This window comes from Cryptotermes secundus, unplaced genomic scaffold (genome assembly GCF_002891405.2).
Source record: "Cryptotermes secundus unplaced genomic scaffold, Csec_1.0 scaffold74, whole genome shotgun sequence".
Classification (NCBI taxonomy): domain Eukaryota; kingdom Metazoa; phylum Arthropoda; class Insecta; order Blattodea; family Kalotermitidae; genus Cryptotermes; species Cryptotermes secundus.
Window position 1 is genome coordinate 826449 of NW_019745079.1, and position 24309 is coordinate 850757.

Sequence of the window (24309 nt, forward strand, 5' to 3'; positions counted from 1 at the left end):
TCTGACTAACTAATTCACCAACTAACTCATCATTTCCCTGCACTGCACCACACTAACTCTCAATAATTGGCCTGTTTATAACATCTTGGCACGGACTGCACAGAAACACTGTTCCTCTATTGCTGTATTCATTGTTGCGTAAACCTCTCAGAAAACATAATTCCTATGTTGCTATTTCGGGGTGTTACCTAGTAACAGCCGTTGTGTTTATTTTGCGGTCGTTGCCTAGCAATGGGTATACATGCTACAGAATTCTACTGGGTTAGTTTATAAAATAGGCGCCTTCTTCTGTGTTTCCATAGTAAATTATTATTTCCATTGACAGGAATCCCAAAAATTTGGTTGGAATTAGTATGGAGAATCAGAGGGGCAGGGCATGTAGCACCAATAAGATTTGAGAATGAGTATACATTTTTAACCGAAAGCTCTGAACCACTTATGAGACTGGAGTAAAGCGTAAGATAATATGAAAAACTCTTTTAATGAAGTACGGTGTGGATTTGTGTGCTCGCCACACGGTCCAGTGGTGCACTCTTGCGAACGTTTAAGGAATCTTCATGTTTCGTGTAACTTCTTGGTCCTCAAGGATTCTAGTGAACGAAGTTAGTTGCTTTCTTGTCTACTTTCATAGGAACTCACAGATGACAAACCGAAGTACTAAGGCAGAACTATCAAGAGAGGGCAGGACATGTCATTTTCAATAACACTGCCAAACAAAAGACACATGCGGAGCCGTAATTATCCGGCATTGTTCATGGAGCTGTAGCACAGAAACACATAACATCTGAGTCTGAGGAACCGCGTGGAACTCCGTTCTCCAAGTCTATTTCTAATACGTAATGAAGAGTTGGGTAGTTTCTTTGACGTGTTGAAAGTATGATAAAGATGAATCAGACTAGATGTATGTAGTATTTTTTTCGCTGGCTCTACAGCCCCCCTTTGGCCCTCTCCTATGATTTTTTCGTCAGTGTTCCTTCTACAGATCCAGAGGTCCCGGTTTCGATTCCCGGCGCTACCAGCATTTCTGAGAGATATCGCGTCTGGAGCGGGGTCCCCTCAGCCTCGTGAGGATAACTGAGGAGCTACTTGAATGGAAAAATAGCGGCTCAGGTCTAGAAAACCGAAATTAATGGCCGTGGGGATTCGTTGCGCTGACCACGCGACACCACGGTCGTTAAAGTTGGCACTAACTTCGCCAACAAGCGGCGGTCGCTCGGTCGGTATAGTTCACTTGCGGTCTAAAGGCCACGGAGTTTGTTTTTGTTTGTAATCCAAGGAGGAACTAATTAGAGAGTAATACCTTGGATAATAACATGTCGCTGTAAAGTGGTCAGAATCAGTCACGTGACACTCCATCACATGCACGGCTGCACATATCGCGTGACCCTTCGGTGAATCCAAGATCATCTCGGGATCCAACCAGAGTCTTTCCTCCGGGGTTAATAAAGAAAGGAAATATTCAGAACCGTAATGCGGATCTGCTGTTTGAATAGACATTCGTAAATAACACCCAATATTGAAATGGGTGGTCACACAGAGAGCCCACGGTTTGGACAGGACCTGTAGAACCCTGCTATCACATGTTCAAACGCCGCTCGTTCCGTTTCTTCATATTTTCTGTATAGCTATGTGTGGACTGATGTGCGTGGTCTGATCCCACGCCTAAGAAATCTCATCGCTTGTCCTGATTAAGAAATAAACTCCGTGGTTTCTCAGTCCGCAAGCGAACTATACCTACCGAGCGACCGCCGCTTGTCGGCGAAGTTAGTCCCAACTTTAGCTGATAGAGGGTGTCGCGTGGTCAGCGCAAAGTTAATTCACTATCTCTGCCTTCTTTGGCCGACTTGGAGGCAAAGCAAACAATCAAAGGAGGCAGACATAGTCAACTACTTTTACCAGTTGCAGATCTTAAAACGCAGTGGAAAAAGAAAGGCAAAAAAGAACTTAAGTTTTTCTCAAAGCACCAAATGGAGTCGGGAAGAGAGCTACTTTGAAAGGTACTACAGGAACGGCTCGTCTCCGTAGTTCCGCGAGATAAAAATGAACAGCCGTGCCTTCGTGTCAGTAAACCGTATGAGAGCAGGGCACACCAGTCTTAAAGCAAGCCTAAACAGGTTTAACGTTGTGTCCGCGGCCGAATGCGAGTGCGATGACGGGCTGCAAACGGAGGAACATCTTCTGGGAGTGTAACCTGTACGAGGGCCAACGGGCAACAGTGATGAACATTCTGCCCGAGAACAGCAAAAAAGAATACCCAAAGTCAGTTAGAGAGCTCTTAAAGCTAGAAGCAAAAAAAAAAATCTGCAAGGCGTCTCTTACTTCATAAACAACATTCCTATATTTATATAAAATAGATACATAAGAAAAGTAAAAGAAGTAATTGTACTGATAATTAACAGGATACTCTCAGATTTAAATTATGATCTATATTAAGAATCGCTCGGTAACCGCTATTATAGAATAAGATATTTATATGAATGTGCTACAGAAGGCCGGATGGGCAATGCCTAGGCCTTTTTTGTATTTACAATATTTCTTCTACAATAAAAAAAAATCCCCACGGCCGTTAATTTAGGTTTTCTAGACCGGAGCCGCTATTTCCTTGAAACAGCTCCTCAATTATCCTCAAGAGTCTGAGTGGACCCCGTTTCAGGCCCACTACTTCTCAGAAAATCTGGTAGCGCCGGAAATCGAACCCGAGACCTCTGGATCTGTAGCCAGTAACTCTGACCACTAGACCACAGAGGCGGTCCAAAAACAACTAAACTTTCTTTAAAAATCCGTTACAATTAATTACACAAAATTTCCAGACACTGCGACAAAATCTGCCATAAGTTTCGTAATTCTCAAAACAAAAGAGTCGAAGATAATTAATAAAACATGGCGTCATCAGTTCACAAGGAACGCGGCGTCGCTACCGCCTCCAGATTACGCAATTAGGCAACATCGCCTGCGCTTGCATTTCACAGTCATAATCACACTGATGATCAAGCGAGCAACATAAATTAATTTTCATATAACAAGACCGAAAAAAAGTTGCAAATTATGTCATTCACTGCGGCCGCTCGGTTCACCTGCACTGTTGCATCAGCCCTAACTATCATAACAGCACGGAGTATGATTTGTATTCGAGAGCTCCTTGGATCGAATCTTGACGCTAATTACTTTAATTTTCACGGTTTCCCAGTCACCTAACACGATGATATACACGCCTACAGGCAGTGTTGTTGGAAACTGAAAACATGATACAAAAAAAAATTTTCACTTAAAACCTGAGAACCTAAAACACATGGCTCAATCAGTAAAGCAATATGACATGTCCTTATTGGCTCCTGAACCCTTTCGCGCTCCTCCTATCCAATCCCTACCGGTGGCGTTTATCTGAGTCTGATATGCGATCTAAGCGTGAAGCATAGAGCTTGCTGTTGGCATCCAGTGTTGAGGTTAATAGTGTGTGTTGGTTAACCTTCCCTCCCATATACGACTCCATGGAATGACCTTTAACTATCTTAGAATTGTCATGAGACCTACAGGTACGGCCTGCTATAACGTTCAATAACCCACTGATTATTGATTCTGACCGGTTCTTAAAACGCTAAGAGACTGATCATGATAGCCAAGACAGAGTGTCTATTTGGACAGACGGTTAAACAGAAGAGCTGTGTATGCTTACGATTAATTTTGTGCGTATAAACCAAACGTAGTGGTTTCGACTTCGGCTCTCTCTTCTGGAGGTCCCGGGTTCAGGTTGGCGCCCGGAAGCAGATAACCCATACGGTAGTCAGGCCATTGCCAAAACCTCCCAGGCCTATGTCAGGACACGACATCGAATTTGACCCACTGCCTTCCACGTCCTTATCTAGTGAATTTCTCATCAGTTATTTTACCATCCACTGCTATACTGAGTTATTTACAGCGTTGTTAAATTAATCACAGATAAAACAAACTCCGTGGCCTGTAGTCTGCAAGCGAACTATACCGACCGAGCGACTGCCGCTTGCGGCGAAGTTGGTGCCAAATTTAGTGGACAGAGGGTGTCGCGTGGTCAGCGCAACGAATCCCCACGGTCTGTAATCTTGGTTTTCTAGACCGGAGCCGCTATTTCCTTGAAACAGCTCCTCAATTATCCTCACGAGGCCGAGTGGACCCCGTTCCAGACCCACTACTTCTCAGAAAATCTGGTAGCGCCATATTTTGACATGTAAGTAAAGTAAAGTAAAGTAAAGCTATCCCTGTAACAGGCCGTGAAGGCCCATAGGTTTGGGAGACGTTGAGGGTCCCACACTAGCTAGACAATTGGCTCAAAGATGGCGGTAATGTTGTCATCCTTACGCGCCGGCCGCGCTTTATTCCCCAGAAAAACTATTTAATTAATTCCTGGTACTCATTTCTGTTAGAGGCTGAGTCGACCTCAAGACCATAGTATTAGGTCAATTGAAGAAAATCCAATGACACCATCGGGACTTGAACCCGCGATCTTCCGGCTTGTAGCATAGTGCCTCAGCGAACTACGCTACCGTATATTTTGACATGTTTCCGCAATAAATACAGGGGGGTAGCAGTTTATAACGTTGTGTGCTTCAACGCCGTTAGAAGAGGAGCACAATTATTATTTTATCAGGAGCAGCAAGACAGTAATCGTGGCACGCATCACAGCGTATTCCAGAACCTAGATCTCTCTCAGCCTCAAGTCTTCACGTTTAAAATTGCTCCCAGGATCGTTAACAGGCCTAGTTCCGTTGCTTCATCGTCTCTGGGAGCGAGCGTTCAGTGCTATATATTTTATGGCATACAAGTAAAAACATTTTATGTATCTATCGATAGTAACAGACGTTTCGGTCGTGTGATCACTCGTCACTTTTCGTATTCGGAAGGTTTATACCTCTATTCACTATACAGACGTCACACATCGAGTACTGCGTGATTTCCTCAGCATTTCACAACAAAACATTCGATAGCATCTTATTACAGATACTCTCATTTCCTTCTAAATCCATACCAATTCGTTAGTTATGACTAACACTCCTATGTGACGCTCTGTGTTTTTTTTATGTTAGTGGGGTGGGACTAAGTCCCTTGTAAAGCGGTCACTTCTGGCCTATTGTGCCAGCCCCAGATCATAGGTGAGGGTGATTGTGGAGCAATTGGTGGAGTGAAGATTGGCAGGGGAAACCTAAGTACTCGGAGAAAACCTTCCCCAGCGCCACTTTGTCCACCACAAATCCCATTTGACCATACCTGGGATCAAACCCTTGCCGCCGCGGTGGGAAGCCAGCGACTAACCTCTTGAGCTATGGCGCGAGTGACGCTCTGTACGTCTAACCATTACGGCTGGGAAATCATCAAAAAAGAAACAAACTCTAAGTTGAGTGATAGCTGTACTTTCAATTAGATTTATCATCATCACCATTCGCTGATCGAAATAGCTTGCTAGAGTCTAGTAACCTGTCTCCATCAAGAAAAGTTTATTTAATAAATAACAAGACCAAAGGGATTGTAAATTTTGAAGTGCCTTTGAAAATCAAGTGAACATCAGATTTGCCTTTAAAGGCACAATGATACCTAATACACCACTTATTTTGAGATTGGATAACTCTGTATTTTCTCCAATGGAGCATATTTATGATCTTCATATGATTCTCACATTAAGCAGCGATAATATACATAAAAAACATTAACCGCCTTATTTTAATGGAGATGCCATGCGATTTCTGTCAAGAGGGAACTGAAAAACAAAAAAACACTCCGTGGCCTTTAGACTGCAAGTGAACTATACCGACCGAGCGACCGCCGCTTGTCGACGAAGTTAGTGCCAACTTTTACAGATAGAGGGTGTCACGTGGTCAGCGCAACGGATCCCCACGGCCGTTAATCTCTGTTTTCTAGACCGGAGAAGAGGGAACTGAATGAATATATTATTACTTGATGAATTTACGACTTTAAAGATCAAGTATGCAAAGAATTCTTGATTACCTGGAACCAAACGACTCCAAATTTACCATGTTCATGCCATTATATTTCTGTTACTTTAAATCTAGGTTGCCGTAGCTCCTGGTATCTTCGCGTGGCATCATCAACTAGCAACAGATCTATGAAAACAACCCTCCCATGCAGTCATTACCCCTCAGCTCCCCATAATAACTTCCGAGCACTTACAATAACGATCATCAGACAGCAAGACTGCAGCCAATTGCCCTACATAGATGTTGTCTTTATGCGTGATTCAAGATTATACAAGGGAGCGAAGTGGCATTTCTTAGGCTGATCGCCCCATCTCTGAAACGAATCCCACTTTGCGTGGCGTGGAACTGTGCACTAAGGTGCAAACCGTAGCTCGTATGGTCGAGTGGCGGGCCGTCCTGCGCTTTAAATACTATTTATTTTGAACAGTGAAGTAACAGTATAAAACGGCGAATTGAATATCTGCTGGAATTAACTACAGAATAAACAAAGTTTCCTACCTTCGCTCAGTTTCTAGACTCTGTTCACCATTCAGCATTTAGAAACTCTAAGTGGGAAGCAGTTCCTGTTTCCAGAACATATCATTACGGAACCCCATGCTATGGGAATGGTCCGCAAACCCAGTGGCTGAGTGCCCACAGTGATATACTAGTATAATGTGATATGACGCCTGAAAGCCGGAATAGTGGAACCAAAATAAGCATTCATTGCTAAGCAACGGTTCGGTAAACGGGTTTCCGCGGCAGCAATTGAGGTATTATTGAGCTATAATGATGGAATTTATGTTTTCTATTATATCCTCCCCTAAGCTATATAATGAGGATCCGAGGCTAACTAGGGTTTTAACCCCGTATGCAGGTGGGTTCGAATACCTCCACCTTTGTGTCGTAGGATGCGACGAAATGGAATCTAGTGTCTGGCGGTATAACTGGGCCACCCTATTTTTGTGGGATATCAATACGGGAACCTGGTCCTCCAGGTTGAGGGAGTCTCGAACCTGAGACAGTAATATGTGGTTACGAGTCCCGGACGACTCGGACTTGAGAATGACTGCGCTGGCGAGGGTCAGCAGCAGTTGTAAACGACAGAACCATACTCTCATCAGAGAGGATGTTAACGTAAGGATTATAACCGCAAGTGTTCAGTTGGAAAATAAAAATTCTGGTCGTGGATCTCAAGGGGCTTGTCGGCAAGACGAACTGATTGGCGCTAAACCGCCAGTCGTAAAGTAACTCTGAGAAATAATTGAGGGGTCACTCGAGACGACAGTCGAAGATGATTGCAACGAGTTCAGTTGAGACTTGAAAGTCAGTGGGCAAAGAGAAGACTTGGCGTGTGAGTTGAAGACTTTATGCGTGCTGCAGTTAAGGTCAGACTGCTACATATCCGTTACCAGGATACGACTATATGAGACTGAGAAGACTTATCGTGTCCAAGTGATTTGTAATGTGGAAGTCAGCAATAGTATTGTCGCGTGTTGGGCATGTCACGCGACAAGTAACTTCGCGCCGTATTGAATATAGCGAATTTATTGAACACTCGCTCTCACAATTACACCACTACTGACATCTGAAGTATCACAATTACTTCTCCTGCTTCCATTCACTCCGGCGAATGCTAGACTGCAACTGACTGGTTACTCCCTCTCACTAGTAACTCACTCACTCGTAACTGGCTCAATCCTCACTATTAAATAGTGTTCGCTGCCCCTTATTTAGCCTCGGCACGGGCAACACAGAAAACAGTTAAGTAATAGGTGCCGCTGTTGCGTGACGCCGTGTTTACAGGTTGCCTAGCAACACTGTCGAGAGTTGTTTACTGCTGTGTAGTAACCGCGGTATCCCTTGTTACGTCACCGCGGCAATGGTTGCCTGACACAGTTGCTCTTCTGTTACGTCACCGCGGGAGGCGACGGAGTGTTTACCGAGCGTTGCGTGATAATGGAAGGGGTGGGGTTTGTGACGCTACTCGCGAGACCGCAGAGTTCTCGTGACCCCTACTTCCGTTGCGCCATCAACATCACAGTATTATAATTACTTGTAGTTACGAGTTGAGTTTATAAGTGCAATAAACTCAATCATCCATTCCAATCCCCCCCCCCATATAATTCATTCAGATTATCTTAATCAACATGTTTAAAATATGTTGAGAACCAGTGGGAGCGGGAAAGTTGCTCTTGGGTTCACTCTGTCCTACGAACGGGTCAGCGGGACCTGACTCTTGTCTTGTATTTCTCTCCTCCTGCCTACGAAAACCGAAATTTCCGGAAGTCGAAAGCTTTGCTTGTTATCTGCTTCACTCTGATTTCTTCCTTGACCTATTCTTCGTCCATAAAGATGGTGGCGATATTTTCCTCCGAATCGTAGGTCGATTTTCAACGGGCTATGCGGTGTTATGATGATGTGGTGATGATGATCGCCTCTGTGATCTAGTGTTCAGACTAGCCTACTACAGAATCAGAGGTCTGGGTTCGATTCCCGGCGCTACCAGATTTTCTGAGAAGTAGTAGGTCTGAAATGGGGTACACTCAGCCTCGTGAGGATAATTGAGGAGCTATTTCAAGGAAATAGAGGCTCCGGTATGGAAAACCGAGCTTAACGGCCGTAGGGATTCGTTGCGCTGACAACGCGACACCCTCTGTCCGCTAAAGTTGGCACTATCTTCGCCGACAAGCGGCAGTAGCTCGGTCGGTATAGTACGCTTGCTGACTAAAACCACGAAATTATTTCGTTTAGTTTTATGCGGTGTTATACCACAGAAGATAGAACAGACTCTTCGCTATCATAACCCAGACGACCATAACTTAAATCTCTGAAGAAACTAACAATGAACAACGAAGGAGTACGAGGTCTCTCAGTCCTGAACAAGCTACCTCCGTAGGGTAGAGTCCTGTTTTAGAAGCTATCAGTTGCTCAACTGGTCACTAATTTCCTAGTGTTAACAAGAGCCCGCCCCTGTTCCGTATCCATAATCAGACGATTCAAAATAAAGCGCCAATTCGTCGGCCTTTTCAAGCCTGAAGAGAGAGACAGAAGAGTAAGTTGTGTATGTAGTGCGGTGTATAGGGGCGTGGGAGGAAGGTTCCCAGGTAGTGCCAGCTCGTCCTTCTGGTAGAGGTATATTTAGGAAGCGAGAAAGTATGGAGCCTGAAAGAAGGAAGTTGAGCCGAACCCACGTATCTTCCATTTAAAAACTTGACTCCCATGTTCCGGAAATACTGGGTCCCCGTTACAAAGATCAGGAGGTTAAACCTGTTTAGGGAAATAATAGGTGTTTATTTGGAGAATCGTACGAAACACATGAATACACTGGAGAGTATAATGAGTTTTCTTTTAACGTTAAAGCAGGTGGCTGGACCAGGAGCCGCTGTTATTTAAAGACGATCCATTTTAATGTTATCCTTCAAGCTAACCCCCCCCCCGTAGTTGGTTGAGGCACTATGCTACAAGCTGGAAGGTCGCAGGATCCAATCTCGATGAGGTCATTGAATTTTTCAATTTACTTAATCCTTCCAGCCGCACCATGGCCCTGGGGTCGACTCAGCCTCTAATAGAAATGAGTACCAGGAATATTCTTGGGGGTAAAGGGCGACTGGCGAGTAAGGCTGATAACCTTACCGCCATCTGTGAGCTGACTGTCTAGAAAATGTGGAAATCACAACATCTCAAACCCTATGGGCCTTCAAGGCCTGTTACAGGGATAGATTTACTTTACTTTACTTTACTTTACTTTACTCTTTTTCCCCAGCTACTCCACCAATCTCTTCCTACTGAAAACAAAGATTACAGAAACACGGAAACTATAATTCACACCACTCGAAAACAGAGGAAACTCGTTAATTCATTTATGCCATAATACAATGTGATGCTTGTTTCGCCAGTTTCGGATGGAGTTCAGCATTGAAGGGTGTCAGGTGGGGGAAACATCAACTCGGCACGGTAATACATCGCGTGCAGTTCTCATTCTCAAGCCATCCCTCTGTGAAGGGTAGCAGTACGTTTATTCTAATAACCATGGATATACAAGTTTTGCGTCATCTGATTTCGGTAGCTATAAATTCTACATACTGTTAGCCGTGAGGGGGTGGACGGGTGGGGTGAGAGCCGTGGGTTCGGTAAGTCGAATGCTATACCGCTTTCGTGTTAATAATATGAAAAGTGCTAGAAAAATCTGACAATATTGTAACACTTGTGTTGCTCCATGTTCCAAAAGGACTTGTTATTTTGTGATGCCAGGCCAACAGAGGAAGACCTGATAACGCTGTTTGGTTCGCTATTGCCGCCGAACACGCACTGAATTGGCTCTAACACAGGACGTCCATAAAATCCTAGCGCAATAAAACTTTTTCGTCCTCCACACAAAACAGCACAGTACATCCGTCTAAATATCTGATGTATCGACCCACTTACGGGTCATCATCAGGGGGTGTAAATAACTTTTAGCAACGCGAAACCAACAACAAATTAGAAAGAACAAAGGGAGAAGTTTACATCGAAAGCTGGAAAACGTTTAAAATATTGGTTTTTCGTGAAAGCGTAATCATGTAAAATATTAATATTAAAATAGTAAAATATAATTACTATTTCCGTATTTAGATGCCTGAAACTACACATAGAGACTGCACAGGTGAGAACACCATGAAAAAATCCAAGTGGGAAAGCAAATTATGACTACTTTTATTATTAATATTTAACGCCTCATATTTCTACACTGTAAGGGAAACAAATTTTCTTAGATATTCCCATTTAAGAGACACGTCCGCCTGATTTAATAATTTGAATTTTTACGTCAGGATATTTCATGTTATTCCTGCTTTGCAAATGATTCTTAATTTCCCAGCATTTAATGGAACCTGAAGGTTTATTACCGTGTTCCACTGGTCCCTATCCTGAGCCAGATTAATCCAATCCATACCATCACAACCTATCTCTCTAAGATCCTTAATATTGTCAACCCACATACGCCTTGGTCTTCCCAGTGGTCTCTTTCCTTCTGGCTTCCCCACCAATACCTTATATGCATTCCTCTTCTCTCACATTCGAACTATGTCCTGCCCACCTAATCCCCCTAGACTTGATAATTCTAATTATACTTGGAGAAGAGTACAAGTTATGAAGCTCCTCCTCATTATGCAGTTTTCTCCAACCTCCCGTCACTTGATGTCTCTTCGGCCCAAATATTCTTCTCAGCACCCTGTTCTCAATATATACAGTAAAATAATAACCAGTCTGTTTTGTGTGACGAAAGAAAACGTTTTATTAATTACTTACAATCACCCTTACAAGTTCCCAATTTATTCTGTTGTCATCGAAATCAAGAACTGATTTGTCGATAGGTCTAGGTTTCTGAAATTTTCTTACAAACTCTTCTTTAAGAGAACCGGAATAGCTTAGTCTGTATAGTGATGGGATAAGGGTTTGGACGACCGGTGTTCAACTCCCGACAGGGGAGAGATTTTTCTCTTCTGCATAGTGTGCAGACCAGCTCTGAGGCGAACCAAACCCCCTATCCAGTAGGTACTGGGAGCTCTTTCCCGGTGTAAAGCGGGAGAGGCGTGAAGCTGACCACTCACCTCCATCCAGTGTCGAGATCAGGAATGGTCAGGCCATACCTTCAGTCTCCCCTACATCTCCATGGAGTGGAGCTTAATTAATTGAGCGCAAGAACGTCTGTATTTTTAAGTTACTCTTCCCCAGCATCTCTCTTGGATTTGAGGTGATACTGCCATTACACGTTCCTATGCAGTCATTATGAATTTGTTCCGCAAAAATAAATAAATATTATTTCAGTGCTTTAGATAGGCTCTTTATGGACGCCCTGTATGATTGCCCTATGCCTTTACGGTAACTGCTTCGCGTGACCACTAAAGCCGTTCCTTTCCTTGCCGTAACTGCATTCAGGTTTATGCGAAATTTTCTGGTATACGGCCTTACTTTGGAGGTAAGGGAACTGCGGCTCCGAGGCCAACGGACTCAGCTGGCCAAGGATTCTTCTGTTCTTACAGAACCTTTAAATACTTTGCTGTGTTCACGCAAGCTGGACATCCAGCAACACAACGCACGCAGTCACAAGGTAAGGACACAAGACAACACACAATATATACATGAATATAGGAAGAGTACTCCCATAGGAGAGGATTGACGTAACTCGCGAATTTGAAATGGAACGTATAGATGATAAATCTTGAAAAGTTTTAATATATAAATTTTATTATTATACATGACATATTTACATTTTAATCATTTTATAAAGGAGACATGATGGCATACAGTGCAATGGTTTGACGTAAATAAAACCACATCTGAAAATGACACATTAGTCCCGAAACATGTAGTGAAGAGAAAGGTGAAATCGTGTGCACTGTAAGACGTTTGGTATAAATACACATCATGAACGCCATTTTATTAATTAATGCTGTGTTAACGAATACTCTGAAGGCGAATTTTGGTAACAATGCTATTACGACAGTTCGTTTGTTCGTGAAAGGGGAAGTGGCAGAAATGTAACCATGAAAGTAGAGAAAGCAAATTGTAACTTGTCCATGATTTATTCTGACCGTCTTACAGTGCATACATTTATTCACCTTGCTCTTCTCTCTTGCACTACATGTTTCAGCACTAAAATGCCATCTTCAGGTGCTTTCCGATGTACGTCAAACTACTTCATTGCATGCCCTGTTGTCTTTATACTGAAATGATTAAAATATATATTCGTCATATATATTGATAAATTTTAAATATTAAAAATATTAAAACTGTTCAGGATTTGTCATCTTTATGTCGTATCTCAATACGCGAGTCACACCTATCTTCTTCTATCGGAGTATTCTTCCTACTTTCTTGTGTGTATTGTGCTTTGTGTTGTGTCTTGCTCCTGTGACTGCGTGTGTTATACTGCTGGGCCTGCTGGGTATGTGCACTTTAGTGCTGAAACATGTAGCGCAAGAGAGAAGAGTAAGGTGAATAAATGTATGCACTGTAAGACGGTCAGAATAAATCATGGACATAAATCAGTGCAACAGGACGCTAAAATATAAACTTATTTAGCGTGCACTGACATACAAAGGAATAATAGTAATTAGCATGGAATTTGAAAAGTTTGGCCAGATATTAACTAAGTACCTCCACGAAGCAGTTCTTTTCGTGAGAAGCTAATATTGCTCAGCTACTCAAGAAATTTCCCGTCGTTTTAGGAAAATTTTGTTCTCTACAGCACCCAGACAGTATGTGGGCTCCACCCAGGCTCCTATCAGATGGGTACCCGGAGTTCTTTCCCTGGATATAAAGCAGCCAGGGCATGAAGCTGACCACTCACCTCCATCTATTGTCGCATCAAGAATGTTGGCGCTATACCTCCACGTCCACATACGCCTTCATGGTGTGGTGTTTAAATAATTAATTTGAGGAACTGCCTTACTTCATGGGACCTGAAGATTAATTACCGTGTTCACAAACACCGCCACTGGTCCCTATTTTGAACCAGGTTAATCCAGCCCCCACACTCTCGATTACTGCAAGATCCATTTCAATATTATCCTTTATCTATGTCTAGATCTTCTATGCTGTCTCTCCCACTCAGGTTTAACGACAAGTTTATTAGGAAATTAAAAATAACTGAATATAAACCAGACAAAATGACCATTGACATCTTCAAGTGATACTTAAAAACAAATATTAAGCATTAAGCTGAAGACATGGCATGCACAACCGGTCTCATCCCTCTACAGTCACCTGCGTCCGGTCTGTTCGCATTAGAAGTTATAATCAACAATCAATGTATACAGTAGAGCGGACGACATTTTATGTGTGTGTACTGCAAATAGCCCATTGGCATGAGTGCGTGTTTAAGTCCTACGGCATATGATTATCTATATATTTGTTCACGCGAGCAAGTCTGAATGCACACACGTCGAAGACCACTAAATATATATATAAACTGCTGTAGTTTGTTCAACGAAAGGCTTATGAGCATTATAATAATTATGGGGCTGGATATTGACAGTGCCTTGGCTATCGGTGATTGATGCCACTTCAAGAGAAATGCCTGGAGGAACACATGCTTAAGTCACAATTCTTCCTACTAATTTTGTATTACACATCTTCTCGTGTCAGTAATTCAGAAAGCATAGCGTTGAATGATAAGCTGACCGGTGTATAATGAACTGGGAGGGATATCGAAGGAAGCTGTCGTGACGTAATTTGAATTACTATATTAGCATTTGTCCGAAGGATAAGACAACTTGTCCCGAGACAATACTTGACTATTTGACTTTACCTTAGTGCTTCCCGCTAACGAAATGCGTGTCTGTCCTTTCGCCCTGTTATAAATGTAGACATCCATGCTATAGGCACTAATTTTACTGAAAGTCGGTATGAACATGACACCTGAGATCATAGTTTCATTAAATAAAATATATTTGTTTTTAAATTCAAATTAAATGCAGTCAACCTTCGAACTGTTGATATAAACGCTGTACTAACCAATGAGTAACAAAGATAAGGATTATGAAGGACATGGTGGTAGCCTGTTTATAGACAATGTCCTGATATTACCTTCTGCTAGGTGGATGATAAATCCAATCAAGATGAGAACTAATCACCTCCCGAATAGAAGCCTAATTAAAGCGTTGCTGCAACACGAACATACTCAGACCTTCACGTGTTGATAATATTAACTTAATGCACTTAATATTATCAACAGAGCGACAATGCGAATTTCAGAGGTGGAAATAGTTCCAGTTCACCTAAATACAGAGACTTTGAAATACTATATATTAATCCTAGGTCCTGCAGAGAATAAATCTCTGACCTCACGTGAGAGTTTGGTTTTGAAGTTACTTGCTGACATTTCGTCTTCTTCTTCGTCTGTGGTACTACCGACCAATGCGATCATTCCTCCAGCTCTCCGGCGTTCGAAATCTTATTAACAGACTTCCGTAAAACTCCCAGGACGGGAATTGGGTCTGCAGCAAGGGCTCCAAATACACAAGAAAAACATAAACTCACAAAAAAAACCCAAATTATCAGTGGCTCGAGAGGGATTCGAACCCATGATACCAAGTTCGATCGGTACAATACATCGCAGCCAGATTGATTGACGTTTCTTCCCACTTAGTACATAATTTCATGTTATTGTTATCAAAACCGTGTTGGCATCTAGTTGGAGGGGGTCAGTATTTCTGACTGATATAATTCTCCATCTTCAATGTTGAAGTGAATTAATCCCTAAAGATGGAGCCAATATGTTCCCCCGAAACGCTGCTTCTCATCTACCGGAATACAAGAGAATGGCAAAACTCGGATGACCCATATCTCAAACCTCAAATCTTACAAAAATACAAAATGTCTTCCTGTGCTAGCTGGAAGCTCTCATTATCGGCTGCCGAAACTGGAGCTATGAGCTTCAAAGGTGCTTAGCTGCATCTTGAACTGGCTGTTTTCGATTGTTATATTCACGGTGCCTTCCTTTAATGTCGTACTGATATATATTGTCGCTTGCGATAAGTGTTTACTGACTGTAGGTGTTTCATTTTTACGTATTTACCCATGGAGCTGAGCCCTTCTTGAGGGGCCGCCAATTCTGCAGCTATTCAAGATTTTTCCAGAATTTTATGGAACTCGAAGGTTGATTACCGCTTTCACAAGAGCCCTCCACTGGTCCCTATCCTGAGCCAGATCAATGCAATCTATATCATCCCATCCTGTCTCTCTAACATTCATTTTAATATTAATCAACCACCTACGCCTTGGTCTTCCCAGTGGTTTCTTTCCTTCTTGCTTTCCCAACAGTATCCTGTATGTATTCCTCTTCTCCCCCATTCGAGCTACATGCCTGCCCAACTTATCTTCCTTGACTTCATCATTGTAACTATACATCCCGCTTCTTTATTAAAGCGTATAAAGGAATTGCGCCGGTCACGGTAGCTGAGCGGTCTAAGGCATGTACTGTCTTCGCTCCCTCGGAAGCCGGGATCGTGGGTTCGAATCCCACTCAGGGCATGGATGTTTGTGTACAGGTAAAGGCATTGCGATGTGCTGATCACCTGCCCAAGGAGTCCTACTGAATGTGTAAGATCTAGAAAAACCGAAGTGAACGGAGAAGTTCATGGAGGTAGGCCTAGGCCCACTGGGGCTGTAGTGCCAAAAAAAAAAAGGAATAGCCACATGGACTCTGTATGCAGTGCTGTACTCTCTTTGCCAGCTCTATCCTTCCGAGTGCATTGTATGCGCTTTCAAGACGGGCTGCTTATTAACAGACGTACAAATTGCAATACTCGTAATTACTTGGTCGTCGACTTACGACCGACTTCCGTTCTGACTCACAGGTCGTAAGTCAATCTGGTCGTATGTCGGCCATATATTTATTAACAGTATTTTTTAACCTTTCTAATCTTTTTATCATCTTTATAATTTATTTTTAAAAACTTTTACATTTTAATCATCTTTTATTTTTCATTTTTTTGTGGTCGTAAGTGCGGCCGGTTGTAAGTTGCATATTTCGTAAGTCGACGACCAAGTGTACTCGACTGTCTTATTTATTTATGCCGTTCTTATGTTGTATTGACGATTTTACTCTATTACTTTACTTGCAAATCTGTGTCATTTTGCCAACACGTGATTTCGTTACTTTACCCATATCAATAAATTTCTTCTGTCAGTTTGTCAAGATGCCTACGATTTTGTTCCGTATAGCCTTACGTTTGTGATTTGGTTCCACTGCGTTGTACTCACAATTCTGTCCCGTTACTTCAGCAATTTTAGAATTTATTCTGACATACTTCGAACATATTGTCATATGACAGCTGAAAGGCGGAATAGTGGAACCAGAGCAGACGTCCACTGCTGAGCAACGGCTCGGTAAACACGTTCCCGCTGCAACGAATAGCGGGTCGTTAAAAAGAGATTCCCGTAACAACAGACGGAAGGACAATCAACTATTCGACAAGATGGTCTACAAGTATATTCGGTCCGCATGGAAGTTAGTTCAGCACAGGAGAATTCATCCGGTAGAGATTATTCTTACGGAATTCGTCACAGTGGAAAGGGGGACACTCGTAGTCCAGTAACACATGGAGCGAGTGGTTGATAGTCACTGAGTCTGAGTGCCAGTAAATCCAATCATCGAATCCGGAACCCATTATTATTAGTCACGCAAACCCCTAATACGTGACAATATATTTTATTTAATTTATTTATTATTTTCTTGCATTTGCCATTTTGTTCCAACAATTTGCCTATGTCTGTGCTTTTGTCCGGTTATTTTACGGTGCAACGGCGAATTGTTCCCCTGGTCTTGCTTAGGTCCACGATCTCGTCGGTTGCAACACGATGTAAGTGATGCTTAATGAAGGGTAGGATATTAAGCCCCTATAAAGAGTAGTGGAAGCGGTCGTGACATATTTTAATATACTGCTTCGGAACTTTCCTGAGGGGCTAGTGTAACTAACTCAGACACAGCAGGACTTATAAAATAGGAGTGCTAACTACTGCGACCGCCTCTGTGGTCTAGTGGTCACAGTTCCTGCTTACAGATCAAGAGGTTCCGGGTTCGATTCCCGGTGATACCACATTTTCTGAGAAGTAGTGCGTCTGGTACGGGGTCCACTCAGCCTCGTGAGGATAATTGAGGAGCTCTTTCAAGGAAATAGCAGATCCGGTCTAGAAACCCGAGATTAACGGCGTAGGGATCCGTTGCGCTAACCAAGCGACCTCCATCCGCTAAAGTTGGCACTAACTTCGCCGACAAGCGGCGGTCGCTCGGTCGGTATAGTTCGCTTGCGGACTAAAACCACATAGTTTTCTTTTTTTGCTAACTACTGTATCCCTCCAGTAGGCACTGTTAAATAGAGCCCCGTCCATATTAGATCTTCTCCCCTCACTTTCTCCTCCTCCCACTATTTTACCTCTCCTTCCTTTTGACACTCACAAATGAACGAGAGCATGAAGTGAACATCGCGAGCAACGCAAAAGAAAAGCGCCACCTGCCATATTCCCAGCCTCAATATGTCGTTTGCATTATTATTTTTCTTGGCTGGGTGTTATATAGCCAGACCCACCCGAACTGGTGACAAGACGGGCTCATGTTATTTGTCTCCTGTCTTGGATGGCAATCACATGAGTTGGAACACCTTACACCCCCCTCACCTCTTCCTGATCAGGCGTATTGATCCGACGCTGTTACGGCCTACATTTCTTGTGATTCTACAGAGAAACGGTGGGTTATCTCTTGGTGTTTGGTATCAGCACCTTAACTACATCATAACACCATTATTGTCATCAGCTTTAAACCTTGAGTGCCAAACCGCCATTTTAGATTGTCAAAGTTGCTCTTCTGTCATGAGTAGATATTGTATAAAAACTGTCTATGAACTTCAAATATACGGAAAAATCCCTCTAACTCTTTCTTCTCTGTTTGTTTTGTTTTCTTTTGGCGCTGCAGCCCCATATGGGCCTTGGACTACCTCCATGAAATTCTCCGTTTCACTTAGGTTTACTAGATTTTAAACAATCGGTAGGATTCCTTGGTCGGGTGATCAGCTTGACGCAAGGCCTCTCTACCTGTACACAAACACAGAAAAACACACATACACACACAAACACCAAACAACCATGCCCTGAGTATGATTCGAACCCACGATCCCGGCTTCCGAGCGAGCGAAAACAGTGCATGCCTTAGACCGGCTCTTCACACTCTACTTAAGATAAAATGCCAAAAAATAACTCACACGCTGTAAGACACAGCAATGTTTGTAAATGACAAAATTTCGACACTTGGAATTTCAGAGGTTCATTTCATTGTTTTTTTAAGATCATTAACATATGTTATAACTCACTAGGTACCTCAATAGTACAGGACCTTACTTCATCAATTAAAAGTTACCGAACAGGTCGCAGGATTACATGTTTCCGTGGAAGCCGACGTTTATAATAGTTCTCACAAAGCTTACAAGATGACCCCATCCTATACCATGCAAATCAAGTCCACGACCTATTTCTCTAAGGATCAATACAATATCATTCTGTTATCTAACCCCGGGAGCCGGGATAGCTCAGTCGGTATAGCGACTCACTATGGGCTGGACGATCAAGAGGTCAGAGTTCGAGTCCCAGTAATGGCAAGAATTTTCTCTTCTCCACGTCGTCCAGAACGGCTCTGGGGCCCACCTAATCTCCTATCCAATGGGTACCGGGGGTTCTTTCCCTGGGGGTAAAGCGGCCAGGTTGTGAAGTCGACCACTGACCTCAAACTAGTGCCGAGGACAAGAGAATGTGGCACTATACAACCACGCCCCCATACGCCTTCATGATATAGTGCTTACTTAGTTAAACACAGGGACAAATTTACCTTTATCTTAACTAAACCCAGATTTCGTAAGAGATTATTTTCCTGAAGGATATGGAGCCAGAAGTTTATCTATTTTAATTGAACTATGCGTTCTATATGTCCCACTTATCCATCACTACAGTATTTATTCCCTGTTTCTCTCCGTCCCTGTTCAAGTTGCTTTGCGACCATAACCGTTTTCAGGTGTAGAAATTATCTATGTCCATCACAGTTTCGTTGCTTGCGAACATTTCGGTTCACAAAACAATCGCCAAATGGACCCCACAGAGGTAAATGCTATACTACTGGTCAACCTGAATATATTCGTACAGAGTAATTCTAAATTATTGTCGGTATTTCCGTTTATATATTACGGAAATCCCAACAATAATTTAGAATAATTCTGTATACGTGCAAGATTTTCAAAATAATTAAGGAATTTAATTATTTTAATGCTGGTAAAAATGTAAGGCGGCCGGTTACGGTGGCCGAGCGGTCTAGGGCATACGCTGTCTTCGCTCGCTTGGAAACCGGGATCGTGGGTTACAATCCCACTCAGGGCATGGATGTTTAGTTTGTGTGTGTGCGTTTTTCTGTGTCTGTCTACAGGTAGAGGCCTTGCGACGAGCTGATCACCCGCCCAAGGAGTCCTGCCTAATGTGTAAGATCTAGAAAAAAACCGAAGTGAACGGAGAAGTTCATGAAGGTAGGCCTAGGCCCCCTGAGTCTGTAGTGCCAAGGAAAAAAAAAAAGTAAAGCTATCCCTGCAACAGGTCGTGAAGGCCCATAGGGTTATGAGGAGTCGAGGCTGCCACATTTTCTCTAAACAATCGGCTCACTTGTGGAGGTAAGTTTGTCAGCCTTACGCGCCGGGCGCCCTTTACCCCCAGGAAGATTCCCGGTAAACATTTCCGTTAGAGGCTGAGTCGTCCTCATGGCCACAGTGGGGGTTGAAGGATTAGGTCAATTGAAAAATCGACCTCATCGGGGCTGGAACCCGCCACCTTCCGGCTTGTAGCATAGTGCCACAACCAATTACGCTAGCGCGGGTTAATTTAATAAAATTCCGGATGAACAACTGCCGTTTCCCTGATACTGTTAGCAAAAATAATATTGTTCAATAATCTCATCTGGCATCAGATCTATATTATGAGAACCGTCTGACGTCACTGTAACTGCTTGGAACCTGCATGTTTGATGAAGCGATTCTTTTAACCTGCATAAAGAAGTTCACAGTTTTCTAGTACAAAGGAAAAATAAAGCTACAAGTGTAGAAGCACCTTGTCATGAGAAAGGTCGTCATAAATGAGAAGATGGCGTGATGTGATTGTCATCTGTCCGTCAGTTTGTTCACAATCGTAACTCGGTCATCAGGGTATCGATAAGATGGAGTTCAGCTGTCCTACCCGTGCTTTACCAACTTCAGTCTCTTCACTGCCAGTTGTAGAGTGACCAAAAATAATATTTTATAATAAAGTTACGTGTATGTCCTATCTCCATCAGCATAAATATTATCGTTATAAAATCCAAGCGTGTTAATAATTTTATTTTAGCCAGCTCAAGCTGTCTGTTATTGTTAACTGAAATGTGGCCACACATATTAGTTATATTTCCAATGATGTAAATTCATAACAAATCTATTCAGCAAATCTCGGGTTTTTCATGGAAGACAAATATGGCGAATTTAAGATGTACAGTTTTTTTCGATGCGAACTCGGAGGGAAGAACCAAATATTTGTTGAACCTCCAGTTATTTCAACAAAACAGAGACCATAAAACGAACCCTGATAATATCTTCTTAGCTTCATTATAGGCATGACTATTCCTAAAGTTCTCCCATTGCTTATTTAAGCAATAAACACTAAAAGAGTAGGGAGTGTTGAGGTATAGGTCCGTCTGGACAGTAGATGGATGTGTGATCAGGTTCACGTCTAGGCCGATTTAAACCCAATACCCATGAGTGCACTTCACTTCTCTGGTTTCTCTCAGTGTCAGGGTTCAATCCCTTACAGAACCTGGAGGTGATGTTCATTACTTCCGCCTGAATGTGCTAATTAAATATATACAAACTCATAAAAATTAAAATAATGTCGATGTTATATTCCTTGAAGTACAGTCAATATAATCTGAAGAGGTTAGTATTTTCGTACTTTGAAAACGCCATTCACTTAATAAGAGAGTTAGTTTTGTGACGCTGTGATATCACGTGAGAGAGGAACAAGAAGAAATGACAGAGACGTCAGTGACTACGCAATAGCAGTGACATACCTGGCCAGCCAATAGCAAGGTGCGTACATTCTGAGCCTCACTCTCATTCGTAGAACGGACGTATTTTAACCAATTACAGAACTCGACGCTCGCGTCTAGGAAACCCCGGATCCCACTCCCAACGACTCTGACCTGCAAACAGAAGCGAAAAATAGCATAACCTCTCTACTGGAAAGTGGAACCTAAAACAGGACGCGTTAAATTGTTCCTCAAGATAAATTATATGCAATAAATGCCACTATCAAGAAAATATACAAAAATAAAATCAATACAAAAGTGATAAGGAAACTGTTTCTAATTTCTGATCGAACAACAAGAATAAATAATTCCCTGAACTTAAAAATCGTCGCTTAAAGTAAAATGAAGCGATAAAATGTACACAGACCTACGTGAACGCAAAAAAAAAATAATTTCGTTTAATGAGAAACTTAGCCGTAATACTTCATATTAAAATATCCAGTACTTATGGTGAGTTTACTTTTCAGTGTTCTATAGAGCCGAATTCTTCTTGAGATGCTCATACCTGCCAAGCTCTAAAAGTAATTCCTCGTGTTTTATGTAACCTGAAGATTCATTACCATGCTTACAACAGACCGCCATTGGACCATAACCGGAGTCAGTTCAATCGAGAAAATCTTCCCTAAGGTTCGTTTTAATATTATCCTCCCATATTCGCCTTAGCGTCCTTTTACTAGGCCTCTTAGATTCAAATATTATCATTACCTTGTATTAGAAAAGGGAAATACAGAAACTGTTAGAAAGAATGTTTATATTTGTGGAGTATGGCTATTTGCATTAAACTGGATATATTAATTTTTTTAACATTGCCTTATGTAAATTGTCAGTGCATGAACATACATTGTAATGGATTGATCAAAGCGTTGCCAGGCAACAGCTCTGAAAACACGGTCCAGGACGCAACAACAGATGAGGCTGTTTTTCCTATGTCGTCCACGCCACGCCTAATGCGGTAACGGACCAATGAACTCGCAGTCTGACACGTGTTTTCTGTATAGTCTGCGCTATGCAACAATATAAGGGCTGTGATTTCTGTGAGCGGTCCGTGCCGAGAGGATATGAGAGAATGCGGGAATGGAAATTGGCTGGACTTGAGTTCCGACGTTCTAAGGAAACAGAAATGTGGCCAGAAGAAGAATTAGAAGACTTAGTGTGTGACGTTACTTTCGCTGTAGTAAATCAATATTGGGAGTGTGTAATTTAGTGAAACTTTTATAGTTCCTGTGTTATGAATCCGTTGCCAGGGGACGGACAGTGAAGACTAGTGGAAATAGACTGAGAAGATCAGTGTGGAGTGATTGTAAATTGTGTAAATAAGCAATAGTCTTATAATTATTTGTAGTTACGACCTGTAGGTGGGCAATAAATCCAATTACCTATCCGAACCCCGTCTTTATTCACTAATACACGTGACAATATCTTAGTCATACGTCATTAGAGTTAAGTGAATCTGCATGCTTCCTTTAGCGAGAAAAGTCAAGTTTTACGCCCGTTTAACAAACATATAATACACAATATATTCACTGTCATGTCCCAGAAGTTACTAACTTCTGGGACATGACAGTTAATAGGCTGGTAAAAATTTACCAACGTTTCGCAGAAAGGTAATGCTTCCACCTTCAGGATTGAGAAGTAAGCTAAGTCAATAAACAGCAAGAAGAAAGCTGGTGTCAAAGAGGGGAGTAAGCCAAACTGGAAAGCATCGTCTGCTTTCTGGGACTGCTTTTCGACCCTTAAGATGGAGATACTATGTTAGTCCGAAATGTCTATAACTTCTACCAGACTACACAGCGTCACGTCCAAGAAAGTAGTATTCATCACAGAGACGTCATGAGAACCTTAAATCCTACATGGGTAATATTGTAGTCAGTTTGTATATCCACTCTCTGTAATTGTAGACCGAAGCAAACTTACGTCGAATTTGATGTGCCCTTAATTTCTTAGCGAAAATCAGTCTGATTTGTTAATCTCGTTTGCAAAAATTTACTGCAAGGTAACCATATTTTAGGAGATTCAGGCACAGGCCTAGTAGCTGCTGAATTTATATTATATTTAGGCTTGTATTCTGCTGAAGAGACATGAACTTTTGAGTTACTGAGTTCTCCCTGACCTTGTTTCCGCGCCAGCCCCTTTTATACTAGCGTCTATTAAACTAGTTGTGCCTTTACTTGCAACTATTAGAGTAGTTATTTCATATCCCACCACAAAATTACACAAATAATTCTCAAGTGGTTCAGTGGGATTTAAATCTCATAGTAAATTAAAAAAAGAATCATATTCATCGTTCATATCTACATCAGGGTAAAACAGGTTACACCGCTCCATGTAATTCGTATTTTACTTCCACTACAGCAAATTAAGGAGCCAGGATTGCGCAGTCGATATAGTAACTGCCCACAGGCTGGGCGACCGAGGGTCGGAGTTCGAGTCCCGGTAGGGTTAAGAATTTTCTCTTCTCCACTTCGTCTAGACCGGCTCTGGGGTCCATCCAACCTCCTATCCAATGTGTACTGGGGGCTCTTCCACGGGGTTAAAGCGGCAGGGGCGTGAAGCTGACTACTCACCTCTAGCTAGTACCGGGGTCAAGAAAATGTGGATCTATACATCCACTTCCTCCTACACCTTTATGGCGTAGTGCTTAATTAGTTAAGCACAGGAACAACTTTACCTTTATCTACAGCAAATTATGAACAATTACTTAAACAAAAATGAAAAGTTACGAAAAAGATAACTTGATGC

General features: G+C 42.3%; 1 protein-coding gene across 5 annotated transcripts in view; it reads right to left on the reverse strand.

Moving 5' to 3' along the window:
• Positions 1–24309, reverse strand: part of LOC111874828 (histone-lysine N-methyltransferase MECOM) — a 496931-nt gene that overhangs the window by 109586 nt on the left and 363036 nt on the right. For 4 of the 5 annotated variants that reach the window (XM_023870663.2, XM_033755627.1, XM_033755628.1 and 1 more), the window contains exon 3: positions 21553–21684. The exons of the other annotated variant lie outside the window; for it this stretch is intronic. In XM_023870663.2, the coding sequence (XP_023726431.1) occupies positions 21553–21684 (132 nt within the window). The remainder of the gene's footprint in view (positions 1–21552; positions 21685–24309) is intronic. 5 annotated transcript variants of the gene reach the window in all.